A 27,370-nucleotide genomic window follows, 5' to 3' on the forward strand; every position below is an offset into this window, starting at 1 on the left:
TTAGTTTTCATTTTATTTCAGCTATATTAATGCATCATGTAATACAAGTAAGCTTCTGAGTTCTCCAAAATGTCACAACTGATCGATTATGTTTTCACAAATTAATTTCCTGGACAGATTAGTAAGACCAGCATGGACAGAGTACATATCAATCCAAGAATGATGTGTTTCTTTCCAATTACAATTCAGTTTGATGTGCTGGATAGCTGGTTAAGATTATCTGAAAAGAAAGATATCCAAATGCCAAGATTAAAAGTACAGACAATGTCGGGCTTGGGACGATGTGTAAGGACATGCCTGAAAATTTCATTAATTTCTATTTTCAATACGTTTACTTCGTCAAAAGTTTGAAATTAGGCCCTGTCCTGAAAAAATCCTGTTCTGATAATGATTAGCATTTATTCTGAGATAAAGATCCCCAATTATCTTACAACTAAAGGTGTTGTTTCCTTTGTTATGAACGTATACTAATTACGAAGTGAAAACAAGAAAACAACACAATTTCTAAATATTTCACCCATCTATCACGGTCTTCCTCAGCTGACTGGTATAACCTTGTTACATGGTTTTACTCCCAAGTCTACAACTACAAATGTATTTCACTTTGTTACTTTCTATGCTTAACAAAAGCTGCAAAAGAAACCGTTTGTGCAACTATTTCGATGCTTGATTAAGAAATAGAGGCATACTGAGGAAACTACAGCTATCAGAAAAGTGATAAATACCATCCCCAGAACCCTGATGTGGAGGATGATGTTGATGAGGACAAAAGTTTACACTTGAGTCTAATGTATTTAGTTATAACTGACATAGAGAGAAAATGTACCAAAAAATAAGCCAGAATTTCAAAGTATAACAGGGAGATACCAAAGACGTGAAAAAATGGTACTAGTAATTTCCTGGCTTGGCAATCAGCATTAAGAATATAGTACTGGGACTGGTCAACCTTTGTGATTTTTGTGAACGGGACATTGTAAATATGTTTAAATACTTACCAATTTTGACAGGATTTTAATTGTTACTTTGAATATTTCTGACTCATGGTGAACTTCATTTTAGGAGATAGTTTTTAATAGATTTAGTTATGAAATGGCGAGGTTATCTATGTGCAAATGTTATTTCACCAAGTAAGTATAAAGCTTTCTTTACAACAGAACCAAGAGAAATCAGTATAAACTAAAGCTTTCATTATACCTAGTTCTTTTCATTCTATCAGGGTTTGATCTGTCTGTCAATTAAACAAAGAAGGAAGCGGAGTGATCTATATTCTGCCATAAACAAATGTGGATATGTGAACCAGTGCGAAAATATTATGATGTCAGCCAAGAAGTAATTAGCTACATGATAACCTGTTCATTACTACTGTATGAATGATGATTATCCTTATATAATCATATCTCAGTGGGCATGTTGGAATATAAATAAACAAAGCCTTCTTGTGGTTTATCACCTGATACCTTCATGGTTAAATTCCTATACATCTTAACTGTGAAAAGTGACAAATCAGAAAATTGAACCAAGCAAAAGCTTTGGTTATTTTAATTTAATAAATTGAATACTCACATAAAATATCACTATAAATCGCCTGTAGGTATTCTTGTGTATTTTGGTCCCTTTTATTCCCAACTGCAACACTAAGTTCATAGCCTGGTCCATACTTCATTAAGTACTGAAAAAATAATCATTATAAACTCAGTAAACTTTTATACCAAAATAATTTCTAAAATTATGTAAATACGATTTATTGTACATTAGCAGCACATTACACTAAAATATTCTATAGAAACATCTTGAGAAATTCAGTTATTTGAATATCAACATCTACAGATTCCATGAGAGTACAGTTGAATCCACTTAAAACGAACTCCCTTGATACAAATTTTTGGATAAAATAAACAAAATTCGGATTCCCCTACCGAGTCCTTCTATTTCCTTTGTAAAATTATTTTGGCAATAGCGAACTTGCTTCAAACGAATAACTGGTAGATATGAACACATTTTGGAAGTCCCAATTAGCTTAAATGTTAAAATTTTCCATCTTCTGATACAAATTAATTTTAGAAGTCAGCGGCCATTTCGCCCTTGTTATGCTTAACTATTTAATAGTCTGAAACTGTACAGTGCTGATTTAATGGAAGTAAATAAAATGTGTTGAAAATAATAATATTGTCCTACCTTGTGCCGCATGATAATTGGACAATGGAGTAGTTCATACTTATTTAACAAGAGGGTCATGATGACCCTGAATCGCTCACCTGAGTAATATGAGCCCCATGTTTCAAATGGCAAACTGATGCTAAAATTTTAGAAAGTAGGTCAGTATGTCACATTCACGGTCACTGAAAGTCAGTTTTAAGATCGGTGTGCAAAAACTGTACATGTCATCCAACTTTCAAGGCTGTATCTTAAAAAAACCCAAGAAAGTAGGCCAGTAGGTCAAGGTCACAGTCAAGTGACCCCTAATCTCTTGGGGTCATCAGGTAATTATAATTAAGCAGTCTAGGAAATGGATCTGATAATTTTTGAAGTATTTATTCCTATATAACTCATACAACAAGTGACCCCCAGGGGGGGCCTCTTTTCACCCCAGGGGCATAATTTGGGCAATCTTGTTAGAGATCCACTAGGCAATACTACATACCAAATATCCAAGGCCTAGGCCTTGAACTATCAGAAGATTTTTTTTCCCTATAGATATGTCTATGTTAAATCTGGGACCCCAAGGACAGGACCTCTTTTCACCACAGGGGCATAATTTGAATAAGTTTGGTAGAGGAACACTAGCCAAGGCAACATACCAAATATCAAAAGCCTATGCCTTGCAGTTTCAGGCAAGAAGATTTTTTTTTTTCCTATTTATTAAGTCTATGTAAAACGTGACACCCCCGTGGGCAGGGCCTCTTTTCACCCCAGGGGCATAATTTGAAAAATTTTGGTAGAGGATCACAAGGCAATGCAACATACCAAATATTAACAAGAGGACCATGATGGTCCTGAATCGCTCACCTGTTCCCACATGACCCAGTTTTAAGTATGACGTCATTTTTTCTATTATTTGACATAGTGACCTAGTTTTTGAGCTCATGTGACCCAGTTTTGAACTTGATCTAGATATCATCAAGATAAAAATTCTGACCAATTTTCATGAAGATCCATTGAAAAATATGGCCTCTAGAGAGGTCACAAGGTTTTTCTATTATTTGACATAGTGACCTAGTTTTCGAAGGTATGTGACCCTGTTTTAACTTGACCTAGATATCATCAAGGTGAACATACTCACTAATTTTCATGAAGATCTCATGAAAAATATGGCCTCTAGAGAGGTCACAAGGTTTTTCTATTTTTATACCTACTGGCCTAGTTTTTGACCGCACGTGACCCAGTTTCGAAACTGACCTACATATCATCAAGGTGAACATTCAGACCAATTTTCATGAAGATGCATTGAAAAATATGGCCTCTAGAGAGGTCAAAAGATTTTTCTAATTTTATACCTACTGACCTAGTTTTTGACCGCAGTTGACCCAGTTTCAAAATTGACCTAGATATCATCAAGATGAACATTCAGACCAACTTTCATACAGATCCCATGAAAAGTATGGCCTCTAGAGAGGTCACAAGGTTTTTTCATTATTTGACCTACTGACCTAGTTTTTGATGGCATGTAACCCAGTTTCAAACTTGACCTAGATATCATTAAGGTGAACATTCTGACCAATTTTCATGAAGATCCATTCAAGGGTATGGCCTCTAGAGAGGTCACAAGGTTTTTCTATTTTAAGACCTACTGACCTAGTTTTTGATCGCAGTTGACCCAGTTTCAAACTTGACCTATATATCATCAAGATAAACATTCAGACCAACTTTCATACAGATCCCATGAAAAATATGGCCTCTAGAGAGGTCACAAGGTTTTTTTATTATTTGACCTACTGACCTACTTTTTGACGGCATGTGACCCACTTTCGAACTTGACCTAGATATCATCAAGATGAACACTCTGACCAATTTTTATGAAGATCCATTCACAAGTATGGCCTCTAGAGAGGTCACAAGGTTTTTCTATTTTTAGACCTACTGACCTAGTTTTTTACCGCATGTGACCCAGTTTCGAACTTGACCTAGATACCATCAAGATGAACATTCTGACCAACATTCATACAGATCCCATGAAAAATATGGCCTCTAGAGAGGTCACAAGGTTTTTCTATTATTTGACCTACTGACCTAGTTTTTGAAGGCACGTGACCCAGTTTCGAACTTGACCTAGATATCATCAAGATAAACATTCTGACCAATTTTCATGAAGATCTTGTGAAATATATGGCCTCTAGAGAGGTCACAAGGTTTTTCTATTTTTAGACCTACTGACCTAGTTTTTGACCACACATGACCCAGTTTCGAACTTGACCTAGATATCATCAAGGTGAACATTCTGACCAATTTTCATAAAGACCCCATGAAAAATGTGACCTCGAGAGTGGTCACAAGGTTTTTCTATTATTTGACCTACTGACCTAGTTTTTGAAGGCACGTGACCCAGTTTCGAACTTGACCTAGATATCATCAAGGTGAACATTCTGACCAATTTTCATGAAGATCTTGTGAAATATATGGCCTCTAGAGAGGTCACAAGGTTTTTCTATTTTTAGACCTATTGACCTAGTTTTTGACCGCACGTGACCCAGTTTCGAACTTGACCTAGATATCATCAAGTTGAACATTCTGACCAATTTTCATAAAGACCCCATGAAAAATATGACCTCTAGAGTGGTCACAAGCAAAAGTTTACGCACGGACGACGGACGCTGCGCGATCACAAAAGCTCACCTTGTCACTTTGTGACAGGTGAGCTAAAAAGCCTAGGCCTTGCAGTTTCAGAGTTTCAGACAAGAAGATTTTTAAAGTGTTTTCCTATATAAGTATATATAAAACTTGAGACCCCCGGGCAGGGCCTATTTTCTCACTAGGGTTATAATTTGAATAATTTTGATACAGGACCACAAGGCAATGCTACATACCAAATATCAAAGGCCTAGGTCTTGTGGTTTTAGATAAGAAGGATTTTAAACCAGAGTTCTGCATGGAATTCAATTCTTTGAACAGTTTTGAAAGAGGGCCACCCAAGGATCATTCGTGTGAAGTTTGGTGTAATTCTGCCCAGAGGTTTTCAAGAAGAAGATTGTTTTAGAAAATGTTGACGGACGGACGACGTACGACGGACATTGAGCGGTCACAAAAGCTCACCATGAACCTTTGGCTCAGGTGAGCTAAAAACAAATACTCAGTCTTTAGTGCATCATATCTTTGTTGAGTAATTTCAATGTTATCTGAATAAATTATTATCATCAGTTTAAAACTATTAACTACTTCCATATAGTTTAAAACTATTAACTACTTCCATATATCGGAATCTATTCACAGATGATACCGGTGATACTGCCCAACTTGATCGGACACATTATCCGACTGTTTGACTGTATGTCATTAATATGACAGTAATTGTGTTTTCATTAAAATTCCAACTATCTCTAAGACATTTTAAAGTCTTGTTTTAGGTTTAACACTATTTGTCAACAGTACTTCATTTATCTAATGGCTGGCAGTTAACTTAACCAGTGTTCCTGGATAATGTACCAGTATAAACCTGTTCTCCACAAGTAACTGCCAACTTCCCCACATAAATCAGAGATGGAGGACAAATGATTTCAGACACAATGTCTTTTATCAAACTGTCAAGGAGAAAATACGCCTCACCTGAGGATCAAACTTATGACCCCGCCATCCATAGATCTGCCCTGTCCCTACTGAGCTAAGTGGGTGGGCTCAAGGTAAGAAGAAAAGCTGTAACCATTCTTTGAATGGTCATGTTTAAAAACAAGCTAGATCATCTACTGATAACAAGCAACAAACATACACTGACAGCTATAGGCCTAAGTATTCTCAACTTACTGTTAACTGTTTTCAGACTGAATACCACTGTGACCTTGACCTTTGACCTAACAGCTTCCAAAATGATGCGGGTCATGTATATAACAGTTGTAAAAAAGGAGGCGCCTCCTATATAGCATAAACAACTTCCATCACTTCAAAAGTCTTCAAAATACCTCTAAAATGTAAGCAGCTCCTTCAGAACTGTTCTAAAATGTTAAAAAGTCCAGCCGAGGACAAAGCTCACAACCTTTGAATTTTAATCGGACATACCAGCTTAGTTCAAAACTAAATGGTGACTTTTTCTGGTTAACCAGAAACATCAAGTCTGTATTCAGAGATTACCTGCTTTACCTTAAAGCAGTTTGCTATAGAATATGTGTATAAACATACCCTATGCTCAGGAATATCTTTATTGAGTTTTCTACCAACAGCTATACCAGTCAAATATGTCCAACATCTAGCAGTATTCTGGTGATTGTAACCTCCTGTAAGTAATCAATATCCATATATACAACATTCATATAGAATTCTTCACAAACTTAATGCTACTGATATCTATGGTAAACTGATACATTCATATTATTGTCAGTAAGTTATTGGCAATAAATAATTTCAAACACTATTAGATTCTAAAGATCTCTGTGACTGGCAACAGAAACTTTCAGTTGGGAAAAAAAATGACTGTTACTTTTCTTAGCCATCATTCAATCTTTCCTAACACTGGTTCAACCAGGTTGGTTCTTACATTCAATCTGGGTATAAGCTTTACATATTTTGTGTAGGTTTCATTCCAATACAGACTTACATAAATAAAACTAGAGATGCTTTTGAGAAAAGCGCATGTCTCCCACAACTGCCCCTCTGAAAAAGTTAGTTTCTCTAGATGTTTTAGATGAGTGGATCCAATTAGATGGTCTGGATGAGTGGATCCAATCAGTAATTCAAGGGCCATAAATCGAAAGTGCCTGGGCGGATTTGGCTAGTTATCGAAGTTGGGTAAGGTCTTATGGCTAAACACATTTTGTTCAAGTTTGGTGAAGATCGGATGAGAAATGTTCGACTTAGAGAGTGGACAAGAGTAAACAGACGGATTTTTTCGGTAATTCAAGGGCCATAACTCTAAAATGCCTGGACCGATTTGGCTAGTTATCGAACATGGCCGAGGTCTCATGGTCAAACACATTTTGTTCAAGTTTGGTGAAGATCGGATGAGAAATGTTCGACTTAGAGTGTGGACAAGAATAAAAAGGCCAATTTTTCGATAATTCAAGGGCCGTAACTCCAAAATGCCTGGACCGATTTGGCTAGTTATCGAACTTGGCTGAGGTCTCATGGTCAAACACATTTTGTTCAAGTTTGGTGAAGATCGGATGAGAAATGTTTGATTAAGAGTGCGGACATGAGTAACAAGGCCAATTTTTCGATAATTCAAGGGCCGTAACTCCAAAACACCTGGACCGATTTGGCTAGTTATCGAACTTGGCCAAGGTCTCATGGTCAAACACATTTTGTTTAAGTTTGGTGAAGATTGGATGAGAAATATTCGAATTAGTCTGCAAACAAGAGTAAAAAGACCGATTTTTGGTAATTCAAGGGCCATAACTCCAAGACGCCTGGACCGATTTGGCTAGTTATCGAACTTGGCTGAGGTCTTATGGTCAAACACTTTTTGTTCAAGTTTGGTGAAAATCGGCTGAGAAATGTTCGACTTAGTGTGCGGACAAGCTTTGTGACAGACACACAGACTGGAGTAAATCAATAATATGTCTCCCACACCACTGTGTGGTGGGAGACATAATTATTGAGTAGATTGCCCACAAAGCCATGGGTAAACCATATCAGCTGTTGATTCAAACTGGTTACTTATCAGAGCTGACAGAGAGATTTCACAGTGATACAGTCAAACCTGTCTATAAAGACCACCCTTGGGAGAGCCAAAATGTGGTCTTTATTCACAGGTTAAAAAAAAAACACTGGAAACAAAACATTTGGTCTTTAGAGTCAGGTGGTCTCTGTTAAGAGGTGGTCTTTAGGCCACACCAAATTGATGTCTTGTTCTTCGGATTTTTTTTTTCAAGAATGTTTGGGGTGATTGAGCGAAAAAAAAATTAATTCTTTTTTTTTCAAATCATCATTTACTGAAGCAAGCGAAGAGCGATAAAGTAATAAAAAAGAGAGTAAATAATCACTTGTTTCATGTTTAACACCAGATCAAGTGTGTTTCTGTTCATAAACCGGATTTTTAAACAAATGTGTGTGGAGTAACATTCAGACAACAATGCCTTTGGAGTATTGAATGTTTAATGTGTGATACATACCGGTACAATAAAAAGTAAGAAATATATCAGCATTATTATTTTTCTGGAATGTCTTATTTATCCCATATCACTTAACAATTTTCTCTGTTTGTGACATTAGACCTCTTAACCATTGAAGTGCTGGACAACATATCTATTACAAATGCAGACCACACAGCAATCAACTGAACCTGCTAATCTGAGGTGGTACTATTCGATGCTAAGTCAGCAGGCTGCGTTATACAGTCAGAAATGAAATGAAAATCCAGCACTTTGAGGGTTTGACTATACAAAGTATATAAAAACAAATGTTGACACTTTTGAGTGACATATAAGCAAATGTCTAGAATATCTGAAGTATTATCATGTATCATCTTTTACATCACTCAAACCAAATAAAGAATGTTACAACAATCAACAAAAACCTGCGTTTCAGAAACACACAGGACCCCGGTGGGTTTTACACGACTGTATCTGTGGAAAGATTCATCTTATTGTATAGCGCAGCAGCCCTAAACAACTCTGTAAAACTGCAGCTTGGGGAAATCTCAACATCTGTTGCTGGAAATACTTTCCGTTCCTTGAGACAACAAAGACATAGGGGGCTGCCATTTTGTTATGCCCAGTTTTTAAAGCGATCGAATATTACAAAAATTTAATCAAATAAACTGATACTACTGGGGTAGGTACTCCTTCTGTGTGGTAGGGAGGCTACATAGTCGAATCGGTGGCTGTGTCAGAGAACATGTTCTTCCGATAAATTACAAGCAAGGTGTGTTTAAACTTCAGAATTTCCTCTTTTTTCCCCATTCCTACTGATTTCGACCCAGCGCAAAAAATACGCCATGTGCGGGCAGTCAAAAAATATAATTTTTTTTTTTCCATTTCCCGTCAAATTGGTGCGGGAAATCCAATGAACAGGTAATCAGTTTGGTGTGGCCTTAACACAGGTTTGACTGTACACATTCTGTCTGTTTGTGAGGTTATTTAGCCACAGCCAGAAAACAGTTTGCTCCAGAAGACTGCTAATTTTTAGTTGAAGGATAGTGCAAGATACAGAAGATGCTCAATTCCAGAAGCTTCCCTGCATTTTTAGTGATACAGGTGTAAAGCACCCATTCACAAAACACTTGACCCAATGTCAGTAATTTTAGATGGAAAAGTTGGAGCTCAAACTCTTCACCCCTGGGTATGTAGTCAGAAAGTGGATCACTATGTCTGCACTAGTGAAACACATTCTGTTTAAGTGTGATTATTATTCTATTTATAGGTAACATATATGAAAAAGCACTTATTGTTAACAAATAAATGTTCTTAAGATAGACATGATTTTGATCTGACATAATGTTATGTGCTTGTTATGTGCAAGACAAATCTCTACTAAGCCAATGTACTTTTATCTGAAAAGAATCAAACCTTACCTCCCCCAAGAAGCAAAACTGGAAGCTTCCAAGATAATAGGGTATAGACACATTTTCCAAGAGAGAGGGATGTTAGGTTGAATGATTCCATTGGATCTCCAGCCAATCCGTCTGCTCCACATTGACAAACTACAGCCTCAGGGTCAAACTTATCCTTCACTTTCACTAACACCCTAAAAACAAACAAGTATTCCTCGATAGTACAAGTGGTCAATCTTTTGTAACAGAACATGGCCAATCTGGTATGGCCATAAACTGAAAACTTTTAATCAACCACATAGAGTTACAAAAATTAATAACATATCAATTATTCAGGGTTTGCACAAATTATCAAAAACAAAATTCCCTGACTTTACTGACATAAACAGTTTTCCTTGATAATTCTACTGCGTGTTTAATGTACGTACAGTCAAAATTCATTCCTTAAAACTTGACAGGACTGTCAAAATTTGTTTATCAGCAGTTCGAGCCATGGAACAATATACATTATTCAGGGATTTTGCCGGGACCTGACGATGAGTTTATAGTGATGGGTGGTGTTTGACTTAAGTTTGCATGAACAAAGTTTGACTATAATTTCTTTTTATAATGGTTCATACAGACCTTCCCAAAAAAAAATTCAAGTAGTTTTCAAGGAGTTTTCAAGTAGCTTTCCTCCATTTTCAAGGACTAAAATGGGCGCAATGTCACTGTTGCTGAGACATGAAATAACCAATTTCAATCCAATTTAGGACAAAATTAAACAATGTAACACAAGATTTACCTTCAACGCATAGCGGATAAATTACACAATTTGAAAATTACTTGAAAGAGCATAAAACCCGTAAAGTACAGTACTGTACTGTACTATCGCCGACTCCGTGGCAGGCCCTAATGGCGGTAACGTTTTTTTTTCTCGTCGTTTTTTAGTTAATTTTGGCCCGTTTATAATGTGTGTCCGTTTTCACTTCGCATCCGACGAATTTACGGACTATTTGCCATCTTTTGTACGTTTTTTCCTAAATTCAAGTAGTTTTCAAGTAGTTTCTGACTGTTACAAAATTCAAGTAGTTTTCAAGGAGTAGGCATCAAATTCAAGGACTTTTCATGGCCTGTGCGAACCATGTATATGAAACTAGAGCTGTCACAGGAGTGACGAATTATACACCCACAACACGGACCTTGACCTTTGACCTACTGACCTCAAACCAATAGGGGTCATCTGCTGGATATGACCAACCTTCTTATCTTACCAATATTTATGATCCTAGGCCCAAGCATTCTCAAGTTATCATCTGGAAACTGTTTAACTGTTCCGGGTCATTGTGACCTTGACCTTTGACCTCAGAGTCAAACTTGACCTGTATTTTATGATGTTACACCTGTGTACCAAAACATATTTAAATCTGTCAAGCCTTTCATGAGTTATTGTCCGGGAACAATGAAAACCAACGGACTGACCAACTGGAAAGCTCACTCCTATATACTATAATAACACAGGGACTGGAATGGCAGCTGACCATGAGTAGTGGTCTTTAAAATAAAAACACTAGCTAAAACTTACCTGCATACTAAAGCTGCAAATTCTGCATCTTTTACTCCATCTTTTAGAGGTATGTTAACACTGTAATATTTCCCTTTCCCTAAACCTGTATCCTTCACACTGCCACGTCCTGTAAAAGTTGATTTCATTCCCAGTGAAAATTTACCACATGTATGTTTTTATATCAGATATATATACATCATATTTTCACTTTCTGATATTGAAAGTATGCGCTCTGATTATTCCTGTTAAATCTATATTTCACATCCTTACAATGTTTACATTATAATTAATTCCCCTTGGCCTTTTCAAGCTAGTAAGTATTGTTAAGGCATTCTTAGTTTAAAACACCCTTTTTAATCGAGGAGAAACTATACTGCCAACAGAAAAGATCATCCTTTTTCCTTTTAGGCATACAAAAACATTATTCAAAATAAAGAATGTCCCTCAAAATACAGTAAATTTCTAATGAGAGCACTGTTTGCCAGGACCAATGCTTTTCTTGGTCTATTTACTCATCTACAGATCATAAAGACAGATTAGTTTCAAAGCTAGAGTATCTAATAAAACTGACCCTAGATGAAAACTTAAACCAAGAAAGTTAAAAAGGGCAGTAATTATATCAAAATGCAAGACAAGAGTTATAATTCTTGACCGGCTTGCTAATCTAATGATAATTAACCAGTATACAAACTTTCAAAAGCTTTAGCTCCCATATATAATTCAAGTACCGTATATATCCGGCCATACGTCGACTTCGGCCATAAGACGAGAGCCTACTCTGGATAAAAAATCTTAGATTTTCAACTTGCCCCGACCATAAGTCGAGGGATGGATATTTCTAGCATTTTAACAACTGCTATGGCACAAAAAACTGTGAAAAGAAAAATGTTTCTGGCAAGTTATCTTTCTAATTTCGCTCGCGTTTTTGTTACGTTTCCTCGATAAATTATTACTGCCGTAATAGTGTTAAAGTATACTGTTAGTTTTACAGTAAAGGCATATATAATTGAACAAACAAAAATAAAAAATAAAATTTTCCTTTATTTTATTTCATTTTATGACCAATAAATGTGTTTATAACGATAGTCAAACATTTGTTAATTACCGTACAAACAAGCATTAAAATACGCGATTTATCTAGCACCATTAACAAGCGTGAAAAATTACTACCGGTAAGTGAAAAAAAATCAATAATCAGACACATGAACAAAATTAAAGATTTGTAGTTCTACCTACGTTTCAGTGGTTTATCCATCAGTCATTAAAATCCATCAGACTCACTAACATAATCACTATCGAGTATTCTCTATCAGTAATGACACTAAATCACAGGGATCAAGACCCTCTTTGTCCTCTTTCATAAATTAATGATCCATTTAGTTAAAAAAAAACCTGATAAAATGCAATAAAACTGTCAACAACTCTCAGATGAAAAATCAATGCAGTTGCAGCAAATTATGTTGTCTTCTCCCCGCCCTCCGCTGTCAATCAAACTGCCCTTAGCCAACCAAAGATCGATAAAGGGCCATTCAGTGAGACATGACATTTACCTCGGCATACTTCAAAACAACACCTGGGATATTGTTTACAACTTGTTAAGACAATGAAAGTCTTTTGAAGCTGTAAATTTCAAAGCAAAGGGGAGTTGTACATTTGAAGGTTGTAAGCGGTTAGAATTAATTGATTTAAATTGGCTCTGATTAGCGAGATTGAAAATGTGACAGTGGATCTGTCTAAGTGTACCATTAAACTGTTAATTGTTTGCCGATTGTGACAATAGGTGGTAAGATAATTAATGCCCCCGGCATGTATCAACAAAAATGGAATCAGAATGACATCAAGTTCTTAATTCAAACCAAAACTCAAAGTCCTTTGTAACGATCTGTTAAACTTTATAGATCAAATGGCCAGTAATTATCGGCAATTTGTGAGATGCCTCATGTCAGTTTTGTTGTTCACAGCAGTTTGATCTCGGTTAAAGGTATAATAAAATTTACGATTTTTTCATTTTTTTTTTCAAAATACAGTTAACTTTAAATAAAACTAATTTTGTTTAGTTACGGAACGTAACGGCAATCGTTGTTTTTAGCCTAGACAATTAGTGCGCAAAGAGTAGTTTCCCTTTATCAAAATGGCGAAAATCATAACAAACTTATTAGAATGCCTTACATGCGCTGTGTTCGATCCGAAAATGGATAGAGGATCATGACTACGTTTAGTTATGCAGCCAAAAGTCGACCCTTGACTTCAGAGATAATTATTTGGTCAAAAAACCTCGACGTATGACCGGAAATATACGGTACCTTAAGCCATTAACAAACCAATTAAGGAATAAATACTAATTGTCTAATAAAAACGGCTACAATTCTGATGAAATGCAAGAGAGTTATGTTTCTTGATTTATGATAAACTGAAACTGCTTTATTTGATTAAACGCCTAATTTTACACATAGTATATTCACCGGCGTTGTACATTAAATTATACCAGATTTATATAGCGCCAAAGGCGCTTTACATAGTTCAAATGCAGCCACACAGGGCGCATAATTCATCCTCTACTAGTACAGACACAGAGCGATCTGACCAGAGGGACAGAGTGAGACAAAGCCCCCATGACAGAGAGATCAGAAATCAGATAAAGGCTTATCCGGCAAACTTACCCTAGCTCGTTTGAATGGGAGCCTGGTTCTTTAACGTCCCCAGTGTATAGCATGTCTGCAGGATTCCCGGGGTTCCGCCCGTACCCTTTTTGGGGTGGGAAAACACTGAAAAGCGTTTTGAAATTCCCGAGTAGCTGCCGGGGACAAAACCCCGACCTAGGTTGGGAAGGGCCCAGGTGCAAAACCCCTGAGTATCCGTCCACCCATTTATTTATGATAATAAAAAGAGTAAATGTTTCAAAGTGGCCCCATACTTGAAATTCCATTGTTAAGTACACAAAGGCCCATAATTCTGAATAGGCATTTTGTCAGTTTAGGTTTGTCTTACTTAAATTCAAAAGCTAAAACCATTCATTATAAAAGAATGGGGCCCTTTAACAAATTTGCAACAAAATTTTTAAATTTTTTATTTCAAAGGTTAAAAAGGGTCATATTCGGGGAAAATTAAATGGGGGAATTATGGTTTTTGCCTACAAATTCCATAATGCTGACAAATAAGTATATACAATTTCAAAGCTATAGTTCTTATAGTTTTCAAGAAAGTGGACCTAAACACAAATCATAACCAGTGACAATGATGAAGAGAAAACAGTAGCTTGTAGGTTTTTCTAGAAAATCAAATGCATTAAAAATATATGAACCTCTGGTACCTGCATTTTATTTTCGATTTCAATTTCAACCTTTACCTGGAAAAAATCCTGCAGCATGTTTGTGTACCGATACTGTCATCACTTTGTTTGTTGAGCAAAATGCATCTTCCACACCTATAATAAAATACAAATTTCTAAAATGGACCTGTCTAACATTCAATTTGGACAGTACCATTTATTTTTAAAGGCTTGGTCTTTAAAAATTCATGATTTAAAAGCGAAGGTGCAAACCCATGTCTTGGTGCAGGGCGAAAAAAGTTTAACTGGGGGCCATGAGGCCCTTATCGCTCACTTTTATCACTGCCTTGAGGCGGGGAAGGTCCTCAGAAAAAATATCTAACCCCAAAGGACAGGACAACAAAGGGAAAAAATTTTAAACAAAAAAAAAAAAAAAAAATCTTACGGGTATGATAGTTAAATACACCAAAAAAATTGGGGTACCACCCTTTTGTACCACAGAAAATGGCTCGTTTTTTCCCTCGGCCAATAATAAAAAATTTTACTAAAAAATAAGTATTTTAGAAACCCTAAAAGGGAAGTAATAAAAAAAAAAATTTTGTAAGGGACAAAAAAAGGGATCTCCCAAATAAATTTTTGAAAATAAAAAATTTTTTAAAATCAGTATCTTCAGTGTTAGGGATATAACTTTTATTTTGAAACAAATTAATTGTGAATTGGTATCCCCCGCCGAAAGGGTTTGTGGTGAGGAATGGCAAAAAAATATATATGGCAAAAAGTTAAAGGGTGTTAATAAGAAGCAAATAAATTTTATTGTCAAAATCAATTTTAAAAGAAAACAAAAGTTTAATAAAAAAGCCCTAATAAATGTATGATACTTTGATCGACTAAAAAATTTATTTTTAATGGGTTATGTTCTGTAGCAGTTGCTTTTAAAATTTAATGCAGTTAATTGAAAAGTGGCTTGAAGTTTAACGAAAAAGAAAAATTGTCTTTGAGTGGTTTGGCGCCAGGTGTTGTGTTTAAATGTACTTTTAACTTAAAAAAAACAGATTTCTTAAGAGAAACCCGGTTTTGATATCTTGGAACATGGCTGAGGACAAGGTTTGTGCGTCACAACTTAATATATTTTTTTTTTTTAGGGGGTTGGGGGGGGGGGGGAACGGGAGAGGAAACAAAAATTTTACAGTTGATTTTAAAATATATGGAAATTTAAAAAATTAAAAAAAGGGTTTTTAAAAGGGGGAAGTTTGGGGGGGGGGGGGGGGGGGGGGGGGGGGGGGGCAGAGGGGCTTTATCGTGGTGGGCATGATGGGTGGAGGGTGAGGGGCGGAATGGTTTTAATTGATGTTGATAAATAATCTGGAGGTTTGAAAAAATCTAAAAAAAGAAATGAAAAAAAAAAAAATTTTATTTTGGGGGGGGGTGGGGGGTGTGGGGGTGACCAAGGCAAAGGGTGACCGGTTGTGGGTACGCAATTCAAATGTTTAATAAATGTTTACAGAAAAGAATGAAAAGAATTTAATGAATTTGCCCAAAAAGGGAATTTGTTATGTACAAAGTGGATTTTTAAAATTTTAAAAGGGGAAAACTTAGTTACAAAAGAAACCCGGGTTTGAAATTGTGTGTGCCCAACCACTTATAGTGCTCTAAATTTGTTAAAATTTCATAGTTCAAGGTAAAAATTTTTTCAAAAGTTATGATGCAGAAATTGCCATTTCTATGTACCTTTTAGTTAACAAGGAAAAATTCTAAGGACCATAAATCTGGCGCTATTGGGCAATCTGTCTGAAAAATTTTATGGGTCCAAACCTATAGGGTGAACTGATATGAAGTTTTTTTAAAAAAATTTAAATAAGGAATTTTTTTTTTTTTTTTTTTTTTTTTTGGGGGGGGGGGGGGGGTAGGGAGGGTGAATAAAAGGGAAGGGGTTGCCCCGGGTGGGTACCAACTTTACTGTTTACAATAAATTTTCTGGGAAAAAATTTAAAGAATTTAAGAAAATTTACCAAATGGTAGTTTGTTATGTCAAATATGTGGATTTTTATACAATAAAGGGCTAACTCTTATTTTTCAAATAAATCCGAACGAAATTTTTGTGTACCAACCCATTTTTGTGATTTAATTTGTTAAGTTTATAGTTTAGGTCAAATATATCAAAAATTATGATGCAGCAATTGCCATTTTAAGTACCCCAATGTTAACACTAGAAATTTCTAAGGGCCATAAATCTGGGTTACTTGGGCAATCTGACTGAAACTTTGGGGGCCCCAAGAATCGTGTGGTGAAATGTATTGAGTTTTAAATAATTTCCTAACCATTTCCTGTATGACTCCCGGGGGCGGAAAGCGGCGGACAAAACCAAACATTCCCCCCGCTTTCTGGGGGGATAATAAAGGGGGGGAATTTGCATAAAATTTAGTCCATAGTTATCTACCCCGATTTTTAGTCCAAATAATAACAAAAAATGAAAAATTTTAAATAGTCCCGTAAATATTTTCTGATATAAATCCATTTTGTTCCAAACAGGGGAGGTAATCAGTTAAAATAACTCTGGGAACCCTTTATGGGGTTGATTTGTCATGGAATCCAAGATTTATTGTTGCTGAAGATATTTTGAAAGTTTGTATCAAATAAAACCATAAATGAAGTCTCTATATGGCTGCAAAAGCCAAAATAGCCAATTTTGGACCTTTAAGGGGCCATAACTCTGGAACCCATGAATCTGGCCAGTTGAAGAAAGATAGCAAGATCTTGTGGTGATACAAGTTGTGTGCAAGTTTGGTTAAAATCAAATCATAAATGAAGCTGCTATTGTGCAGACAAGGTCAAAATAGGTAATTTTGGCCCTTTCAGGAGCCATAACTCTGGAACCCATTATGGGATCTGGCCGGTTCAAGAAAGAAACCAAGATCTTATGGTGACACAAGTTTTGTGCAAGTTTGATTAAATTCAAATCATAAATGAAGCTGCTATTGTGCAGACAAGGTCAAAATAGCTAATTCTGGCCCTATCAGGGGCCATCACTCTGGAACCCATAATGGAATCTCGCGAGTTCAAGAAAGGAACTGAGATCTTATGGTGATACAAGTTGTGTGCAAGTTTGGTTAAAATAAAATCATAAATGAAGCTGCTTTTGTGCAGACAAGGTCAAAATAGCTAATTCTGGCCCTTTCAGGGGCCATCACTCTGGAACCCATAAAGGAATCTGGCCAGTTCAAGAAAGGAACCGAGATCTTATGGTGATACAAGTTGTGTGCCAGTTTGGTAAAAATCAAATCATAAATAAAACTGCTCTTGTGCAGACAATGTCAAAATAGCTAATTCTGGCCCTTTCAGGGGCCATAACTCTGGAACCCATAATGGGATCTGGCCAGTTCAAGAAAGAACCGTGATCTTATGGTGATACAAGTTGTGTGCAAGTTTGGTTAAAATAAAATCATAAATGAAACCACTATCGTGCAGACAAGAAATTGTTGACGCATGGACGGACGGCGGACGAAGGGTGATCACAAAAGCTCACCTTGTCACTATGTGACAGGTGAGCTAAAAACCGCTTGCCACCACCAGGCTAAAGGTTAACTAACAAAATCTGAACACTTACAATTTTAATCACATTTTCTTCAACAGTTCTCTAAACCAATACATTTAAAGACAACTGTTCCTTAAAGCAAGTAATAATAAGGTTCCAAATTTCAAATAAAGGCCTTTTTCAGAAATCATGCTACTAGTATTTTCTGAAGAAAAAGCACAAGAATTTAAATGCACTATTTACAGCAATAACAGCATTACTACTTATTGTCAGCCTGGCTCAAAAACTATTTCCAGTTTTAGGAAGAAATGCCAGAGATATCTATATATATTTACAGTATCATTTACCAACAGCAACAGTTTAACAACATTGATTTGTTTATTGTACAGCAAATGTTGGTATGAAAAATTTGACTTATTAAAACATTGACAAAATTTGAAAGAAAAATATCTTAGTATTGATGCATTTGGTCTTCAGTGATGTTATTAACAAAGTTAGTATTTTACCATCACCATGGTGAAGGTCAAGGTCAACATATAGTACTCTGCTGAACTTTTCTCTAAGCTTCAGAATTCCGAGTACAACATCATTGGTATAGCAAAATCCTGAGGCACAGTCTCTGAAAATATAACATTGGATTTTCTGAGGTATGTTGACTTTTAACAGTTAATATCAATGGTAAAGTCAACATAAGAAAATCATAGAAATAAATTTATAACAATACATAAATATTATCAAAAAGTTTTATGTTCTCATAAATAAACTAGAGATGCTTTTGAGAAAAGCGCATGTCTCCCACAACTGCCTAATCATCTAAATAGTAAGTCAGTCTTTACATAATGTTTACTTAGAGCACATGCGCATGCACTTTTCTGACACCAAAAGGACCCCTATACTACTTTTCAAAGTATTATAGGGGTCCTTTTGAGGTCAAAAATGCGCAAGAAATCTGAGCGTTTTTTTTTCTGTAATTTAAGGGCCATAATTCCGAAGTGCCTGGGCCGATCTGGCTAGTGATTGAACTTGGTCGAGGACTTATTGGCAAACTCTTTTTGTTCAAGTTTGGTGAAGATCAGATGAGAAATGTTCGACTTAAGAGTGCGGACAAGCTTTGTGACAGACACACACTGGAGTAAATCAATACGTCTCCCACACCACTGTGTGGTGGGAGATATAATTACTATTACTAAATGTGATTCATACCCCACAAAAAACTTTGCTTGAAAAGGTTATAAATAATAAATAATATTCATTGTATCTTTTGAATGTATACTGCTCCTTGTAACTTTTAAATTCAACTTAGGAGATAACTTTATAGTTATTCAAGAAAGATTTATGATTCACAAGTTTCATTTTTGCTTATTATGTTTTACTGTATTCCCTTCATTTGAATTAAAGTAATTTCATTATGCAGTTCATTAAATATTTTTAAAGGTTTTTCTAAGTTTTACTGAAACGGCCCTGAAAATTTTTAAAAAGTCCAGTTAAAAATTCTACTTTTTATGTGTCAGTTGTTTAGCTGTGCAGCTAGTTGTAACTTACTTTTTGCCATGATGCCATCCACCGTACCAATTTATGGCAATGTCAGCTGTCTGATTTATTAGACTCTCCGATGCCTGTATAGTCGCTCCACTCACTATAGATGTGTAGTCATACACTCCATGGTGAACTGGACAATCATAACCTGCACAATTTGTTAGCATTTCATTTTCTACTTTTAGCTCTGGAGCCGTAATTTTTGACAAATCAAACAATTTGAACAATCTTTGTAAATAGTCACGTAAGGATCACTTGTGTGAACTTATCTTAAAACCAGAAATGTACTTTCTAATAGGACTTTTAAAGTTTCTACTAATAGGCAAAAATGAGTACTTAATTATTCCCATACTCCTAATCATATCACCAAAAACTGAGTATGAAAACTTCCTGCTGACTTATCGTTAGTTTACGATCCTTATGTGTATTGAAGAAATAAGGCAATTACTAAAGAAATATATCAAACTACCTAATTTGATATCATTTTAAACAAGAGCTGTCCATAAGACAGCCAATGCTCGACTATTCGAATTGTTGTCCCAGAAGCAGGAATATTACCCTAAATGTTAAAATTCAATCCAGTATCTGCATTAGTTTTGGAGATAGTAACCTGCATGCAAAACTTTAACCAGAAGTTTTAAAGTTCAAAAGGCAGGGCACTCATTTGGCCGTTTTTGGGGGACGAATATGGGCCCCATTCCCCTCATAAAATAATATGTTTTTTTCCCCTTCCTCACAAGAAAATTCCCCTGATAATAGGTTGTTTGACATCACTAGATAAGAACTCTCTTTCAAGTTATATTATAGTTCTTCTAAAGAAGGTTACTGCTGCAATATAGTTACATTAGTTAGAAATGACTGAAAACCGTATCAATAAGTGTGAAAAGTAGTAACATATATATGGCTAAAAACTTCCCCTTTTTGTCTTAAAATGACGAAAATTCCCCTTCCTGAGGGTATGGGTACCTGTCCCCAAAAGTTGTCTAGTGCCCTGGCATATAAAGTTCCAATGTTTACAAATGCACAATAGATTTTGAGTGATCACAATTGTTTGTCTTGAGCACATTGTGCTTTGGTAAATCAATAAACAGGCCTGAGATTAAGTAAAAAAATCAAATGAAATGTCTTTTTTCAATAAAGTTATAAGAAATTCTAAAAGACTGAAATCATGCCCTTCATGAATATCCCAGGTTAAATAAAGTTTTGAATTTGCAATCCATCAATCAATGAAAATTTACGAGCCATAATTTTGGGCCTCCTCATCAACTTCTCAAACCCCTGCTCACTTACCCCCCGTAGAAAACCGCACGAACTGTGCTGGAACGCACAAATTCATCAAATTTTGCGGGCCCTTGGGCCCTTACAATTGAAAAACAATATATATAAAGATTAAAGCAAAATGAGCAGTAAATGAAACACCATGGTTTGTTTCCAAAATGGTCGAGGTGTATCCGTTTGGGTATTTTTCCATGCAACTTTTTTTTTGATGATTGTGGTGCTCTCAAATTGCAAGTAATTCATATGTTATTTACCCTTCATATGTTAAATTCTAAACTGGAGGCCATCATTCAACTTGGACTGTACCATTTATTATTCTAAGGGGTGTTCGCAAAGGCAGAATCACTTGCCACCAGCAGGCTAAAGGTTAACACATACTCAATTTGGTTAATTATTTTACTGTCAAATACAAAAATTGTGCAATGTACAAAATAGTAATACAAAAAAAAATAAAGCAAGTTCAGCAATAAATTTTGTGTTTTTAAAAAATACACGAATTATCAACCCCACAGGAATTTTTAACGCACAAAAGAAATCTCACAACAAAGTGCGAGACTAGACAGGTATGTTTTTTGTTGAGTCTAACGTTGCACCGACACAATTCAGGTCATATGGTGACTTTCCAGCTTTGATGGTGGAGGAAGACCCAAGGTGCCCCTCTGTGCATTATTTCATCATGAGCGGGCACCTAGGTAGAACCACAGACCTTTCGTAAGCCAGCTGGATGGCTTCCTCACATGAATTCATTGCCCTGAGTGCGGCTCGAACCCACATCGGTGAGGGGCTAGTGATCTGGTCAGCAACCTTAACCATATGGCCACAGAGGCCCCTAGACAGGTATGAGTTTGATCCTACCCTGTTGCTTACAAATAACAATACCATGGCTACACATGTAGAATTTGCTCAACATCTTTATTCATTGCTTAGCAAACAAGACAATTTCATAACTGCCATATTTTTTGAGCAAAAAAAAAAAAAAAAGCAACAGTACCTAAGATATTTGTGGAGACCATATGCTTCAATCAAACTTGACACAAGACTTGCCTGAAATTAAAGTAAAAGGAGATACTTTATGAAACAGTTTTTAAAGTAGCAGCCTATAGATTAGGCCATCCTTAAAAAATTGTTTGTTTGCAGTAACGCGACCCAGAATTTTTAGTGTGAGTAGGTAGGTAGGGATTTTTTTTTTTTTTCGTTTTTTTTTTTTGTATGCTAATTGTACAACACCTGCATTTTCTTTTTAACCCTCTGGTTTATACACCTTCTGGGTACTAACACTTCTCTGTAGAATGCTAACTTGATTGTAACATATCTGCAAGGGTGGTAGTTTTCACATAGAACGAATTTAATATACTAGTAATATCACCTTTTTAATAACAATTAAAAACAAAGATAGCCTGACCCAGTCAGAAAACAGAGCTTATTATCTCCATATGAACTTAAAAATTTAAGATTATCAATATATTAAACAAAAATAATTGGCCAGACCTTTTGAATGTCCTTGCACTGGCTAGGGTTGAATAAAAAAACAATTACATTCCTTAGGATTCAGCATTGAAGTACATAGCAAAATCTTTGATATTTTAATACCCTGTAGACCTGAGTCTGATTACTAGCACCACACTCTTCAAAGCCTATGTTTCATGTTATTTTAAGACATACTTAATTGTTTTACATTGTTTACTCAGGGTTTAAGCTATGTTAATATTTTAGGGAGAAGTCATTTCTTCCTCAGCTAAGATTATGGAGAAGTGGAGTGATTTTAGGGAAACGCTGAAAGATTTTTAATAGCGCCATGACATGCAAGTTTAAAATGGAACTAAATATACTTATCAATGTAAACCTAATTTCTTATCCTTGTGAATCTAATGTGATTATAACTGCAAATTAAAGTTGTTTTCACTTTTGCAATTGATTGCCTTAACCAAGAAAAGCCTTAATTGAATATGAATAAAATTTAAAAAAAAGCTAGGTTAATTCCATATCAGCAAAAATAAATCAAGCTTCAGTGCTAATGCACTTAAAGTCCAAAAAAAACCCATAAAAGCATTTCACGGGTCACTTCTTGAATTAAATACATGTCAATAGCAGTGACATCACTAGGGACATCACACATAATACACCTCTTCTTTGATCTGCTGGTGTCTTCTTTGATCTGCTACTGTCGGCACACATTAAAAGAAACAGTTGTCAAACAGATTAAACCAAGTTTCTGATGGCAGGTGTCAAAAATTTGCATGAATTTCAGTTACATTATTTAAGTCACAAAAAGTTTCAGTAATAATAACTATGTTTCTAAAGTCTGGGTTTTTGAAAAATAGGAAAAAGTGGACCCATGGAAATTTAATTTCACGCAAATAGGAAAATCTAGAAATGTAAACATTATGGATTTCTTTCGCTGGTTTTAGTCATTGCATTGAAAGGATGTTTAACTTTATAAATAAGTTTTCAGGTAAGAAAATTTTGTTTGTCTAATATTTTTGACGTTTATTGTGCTCTTTCCAAGTGACTTGTGCAGTGTCACTGCAGTTTTATCTCGGGGCAGATTAAAAAGATTATGAAAACGACAAAAGATCGAAACAAAAAAATTATTATTTGTTTGCAAAATTGTTTGAGAAATTATGACAGAATGATAATCCAAGAATTTATCTATCCCAGATGTTTTACGTACGAGAAAATCATTATTTTACTTATCTAAAACTCGGTTAATTACGTCGCAGTATTGCACAGATAACACTATGTACCAACGATTTTTCCAAGTGGAATTTTCTAAACAACTTTTTGCATGAATTTTTGTAGTATATCAGGAAATCGGCAGGTCGTTCGGTAGACCGGGGTTTTCTGGGTTTTCACTCGCACTTATGGGAAAAAACTCGTATTTGGACCCGCACAAAAAAATTCCAGTGCGTCGGCTTTACCCGGGGAAATTTTCTTTTATGCGTCTCGAGTTCGAAAGAACTGCCCCATGTCAATCAAAATCCCGGTGAATTCGAATATTGTTCGCCGCCATAAGCGGAAGTATGGCAGTAGGCGGAGCTTGGTATATTAATCAGCTTCTGGCAGATGTCAATCATGCCACGCGCCGACTGACACGTGGGCTTCTCGCGGTTTGTATTTGGTACAATAATGTCCGTCATTGCCAAAGGTATTTATTGATCAATGTGTAAAAGTTAATTGATAAACAATGCATAGAAGAGCAGCCTATTATCGTATTTGTGTCACTTGTTAATTAGCAGTATACAGAAAGCGCAACATTCACACATTTTGTTTCTTATCGGTCATATCGATCATTCATGTAGTTGAACCTCAACGAAGACTGTCTAGGAAAACTTGTACAAATACAAATAGTTACCCAAAAGAAATAACGAAACAGGAAAGAATAAAAACATGGCACCGATAAAAAAAAAATTCCGAGTTTTGGGTTAAAAAATTGTTTGAGTCGCGGCGATTTTCGTGAGTCGGTCGCGTTACCGCAAACAAACAATTTTTTACGGATGGCCTAGGTAGGGAATTTTTTTTTTTTCATTTTTTTTTTTTTTGTATGCTAATTGTACAACACCTGCATTTTCTTTTTAACCCTCTGGTTTATACACCTTCTGGGTACTAACACTTCTCTGTAGAATGCTAACTTGATTGTAACATATCTGCAAGGGTGGTAGTTTTCACATAGTACGAATACTAATATTACTAGTAATATCACCTTTTTAATAACAATAAAAACAACAGATAGCCTGACACCAGTCAGAAACAGAGCTTATTATCTCCATATGAACTTAAAATTTAAGATTATCAATATATTAAACACAAATAATTGGCCAGACCTTTTGAATGTCCTTGCACTGGCTAGGGTAATAAAAAAAACATTACATTCCTTAGGATTCAGCATTGAAGTACATAGCAAAATCTTTGATATTTTAATACCCTGTAGACCTGAGTCTGATTACTAGCACCACACTCCTTCAAAGCCTATGTTTCATGTTATTTTAAGACAATACTTAATTGTTTTACATTGTTTACTCAGGGTTTAAGCTATGTTAATATTTTAGGGAGAAGTCATTTCTTCCTCAGCTAAGATTATGGAGAAGTGGAGTGATTTTAGGGAAACGCTGAAAGATTTTTAATAGCGCCATGACATGCAAGTTTAAAATGGAACTAAATATACTTATCAATGTAAACCTAATTTCTTATCCTTGTGAATCTAATGTGATTAAACTGCAAATTAAAGTTTTTTTCACTCTTGCAATGATTGCCTTAACCAAGAAAAGCCTAATCTGAATATGAATACAATTAAAAAAAGCTAGGTTAATTCCATATCAGCAAAATAAATCAAGCTTCCAGTGCTAATGCACTTAAAGTCAAAACACAAAAACCCATAAAAGCATTTCACAGTCACTTCTTGAATAAATACATGTCAATAGCAGTGACATCACTATGACATCACACATAATACACCTCTTCTTTGATCTGCTGGTGTCTTCTTTGATCTGCTACTGTCAGCACACATTAAAAGAAACAGTTTCAAACAGATTAAACCCAGTTTCTGATGGCAGGTGTCAAAAATTTGCATGAATTTCAGTTACATTATTTAAGTCACAGAAAGTTTCAGTAATAATAACTATGTTTCTAAAGTCTGGGTTTTGAAAAATAGGAAAAAGTGGACCATGGAAATTTAATTTCACGCAATAGGAAAATCTAGAAATGTAAACATTATGGATTTCTTTCGCTGGTTTTTAGTCATTGCATTGAAAGGATGTTTAACTTTATAAATAAGTTTTCAGGTAAGAAAATTTTGTTTGTCTAATATTTTTGACGTTTATTGTGCTCTTTCCAAGTGACTTGTGCAGTGTCACTGCAGTTTTATCCTCGGGGCAGATTAAAAAGATTATGCAACGACAAAAGATCGAAACTAAAATTAATTTTGTTTGCAAAATTGTTTGAGAAATTATGACAGAATGATATCCAAGAATTTATCTATCCCAGATGTTTTACGTACGAGAAAAATCATTATTTTACTTATCTAAAACTCGGTTAATTACGTCTGCAGTATTGCACAGATAACACTATGTACGATTTTTCCAAGTGGAATTTTCTAAACAACTTTTTGCATGAATTTTTGTAGTATATCAGGAAATCGGCAGGTCGTTGGGTAGACCCGAGGTTCTGGGTTTTCACTCGCACTTATCGAGAAAAACTCGTATTTGACCCGCACAAAAAAAATTCCGGTGCGTCGGCTTTACCCGAGGAAATTTTCTTTTATGCGTCTCGAGTTCGAAAGAACTGCCCCATGTCAATCAAAATCCCGGTGAATTCGAATATTGTTCGCCGCCATAAGCGGAAGTATGGCAGTAGGCGGAGCTTGGTATATTAATCAGCTTCTGGCAGATGTCAATCATGCCACGCGCCGACTGACACGTGGGCTTCTCGCGGTTTGTATTTGGTACAATAATGTCCGTCATTGCCAAAGGTATTTATTGATCAATGTGTAAAAGTTAATTGATAAACAATGCATAGAAGAGCAGCCTATTATCGTATTTGTGTCACTTGTTAATTAGCAGTATACAGAAAGCGCAACATTCACACATTTTGTTTCTTATCGGTCATATCGATCATTCATGTAGTTGAACCTCAACGAAGACTGTCTAGGAAAACTTATACAAATACAAATAGTTACCCAAAAGAAATAACGAAACAGGAAAGAATAAAAACATGGCACCGATAAAAAAAAAATTCCGAGTTTTGGGTTAAAAAATTGTTTGAGTTGCGGCGATTTTCGTGAGTCGGTCGCGTTACCGCAAACAAACAATTTTTTACGGATGGCCTTATCATAAATTTATTATGCATGCAGTTTATGTTCAAATGTTCTCAATCAGTTATGCAAGCAAATATTTTGATCATTACTTATTCATTAAGAAATCAATTACCGGACGGCTAGGTCCGGTAAGCAGACGGCTAGAATGCAGGCTATATATAGGCGTCTGGTTACCGGACAGCTAGACACTTCTATTTTTTTTAATAAAAAGTGGCTCTGTTTTCGAGTAGTGAATTTGTGAAGACTACATATAGTGAAAACAAGCCCTGTAAACTGACGTAACGACAAGGTGCCAACTAGTTTTAATTGCTTTTAGTCTAAATTTATGGACTCAAGATGTTTGAATAGCTGGATACTAACACGTTTGGGCACTTTGATCATTCTGTCAGCTGTGTCAATCACGTATTTACTATACATATAAATGACTTTTCTTTGAATTTGTGTTAAGTGTGGATCAATATTTTCCATTGAATCGCTTTTTGCTGACACGGTATCAGCTGCAATCTCATTTCGTGTTTGGCACAATGCTGAGTCAGTTTGTTCAGATTTCACTGTTGTCTTGGTGTTTTCATTCAAAAGTGATCTGAGTGGCTTGTATGTCTTAAACGGTGATTCATCTCCTTCTGAAAAGTCATATTCTTGCGATAAAGATTTTGATCCCATAGCCTTCGATTGTTTATATATTAAAATAATAGAAATTTGTTAAATTAGAAAATAATTAAATTTCGCGCAATATTTTGACAGCTAAGTGAAGAGCATTTCCGGTTATG

At 35.6% G+C, this 27,370-nt stretch overlaps 1 protein-coding gene across 1 annotated transcript; it reads right to left on the minus strand.

Moving 5' to 3' along the window:
- On the minus strand, nt 1-27,370 carry LOC123553531 (histone deacetylase 8-like). Its single transcript, XM_053541798.1, has 9 exons — nt 26,961-27,370; nt 21,783-21,835; nt 18,484-18,596; nt 14,524-14,601; nt 11,196-11,304; nt 9,653-9,825; nt 6,325-6,419; nt 1,564-1,669; nt 1-220 (listed from the first exon to the last, which is right to left on the minus strand). Exons 1-9 carry the CDS (start codon nt 27,261-27,263, stop codon nt 186-188), a joined length of 1,065 nt encoding a protein of 354 aa, XP_053397773.1. The 5' UTR covers nt 27,264-27,370; the 3' UTR covers nt 1-185.

The sequence above is a fragment of the Mercenaria mercenaria genome, chromosome 4, assembly GCF_021730395.1.
Source record: "Mercenaria mercenaria strain notata chromosome 4, MADL_Memer_1, whole genome shotgun sequence".
NCBI classification, from domain to species: domain Eukaryota; kingdom Metazoa; phylum Mollusca; class Bivalvia; order Venerida; family Veneridae; genus Mercenaria; species Mercenaria mercenaria.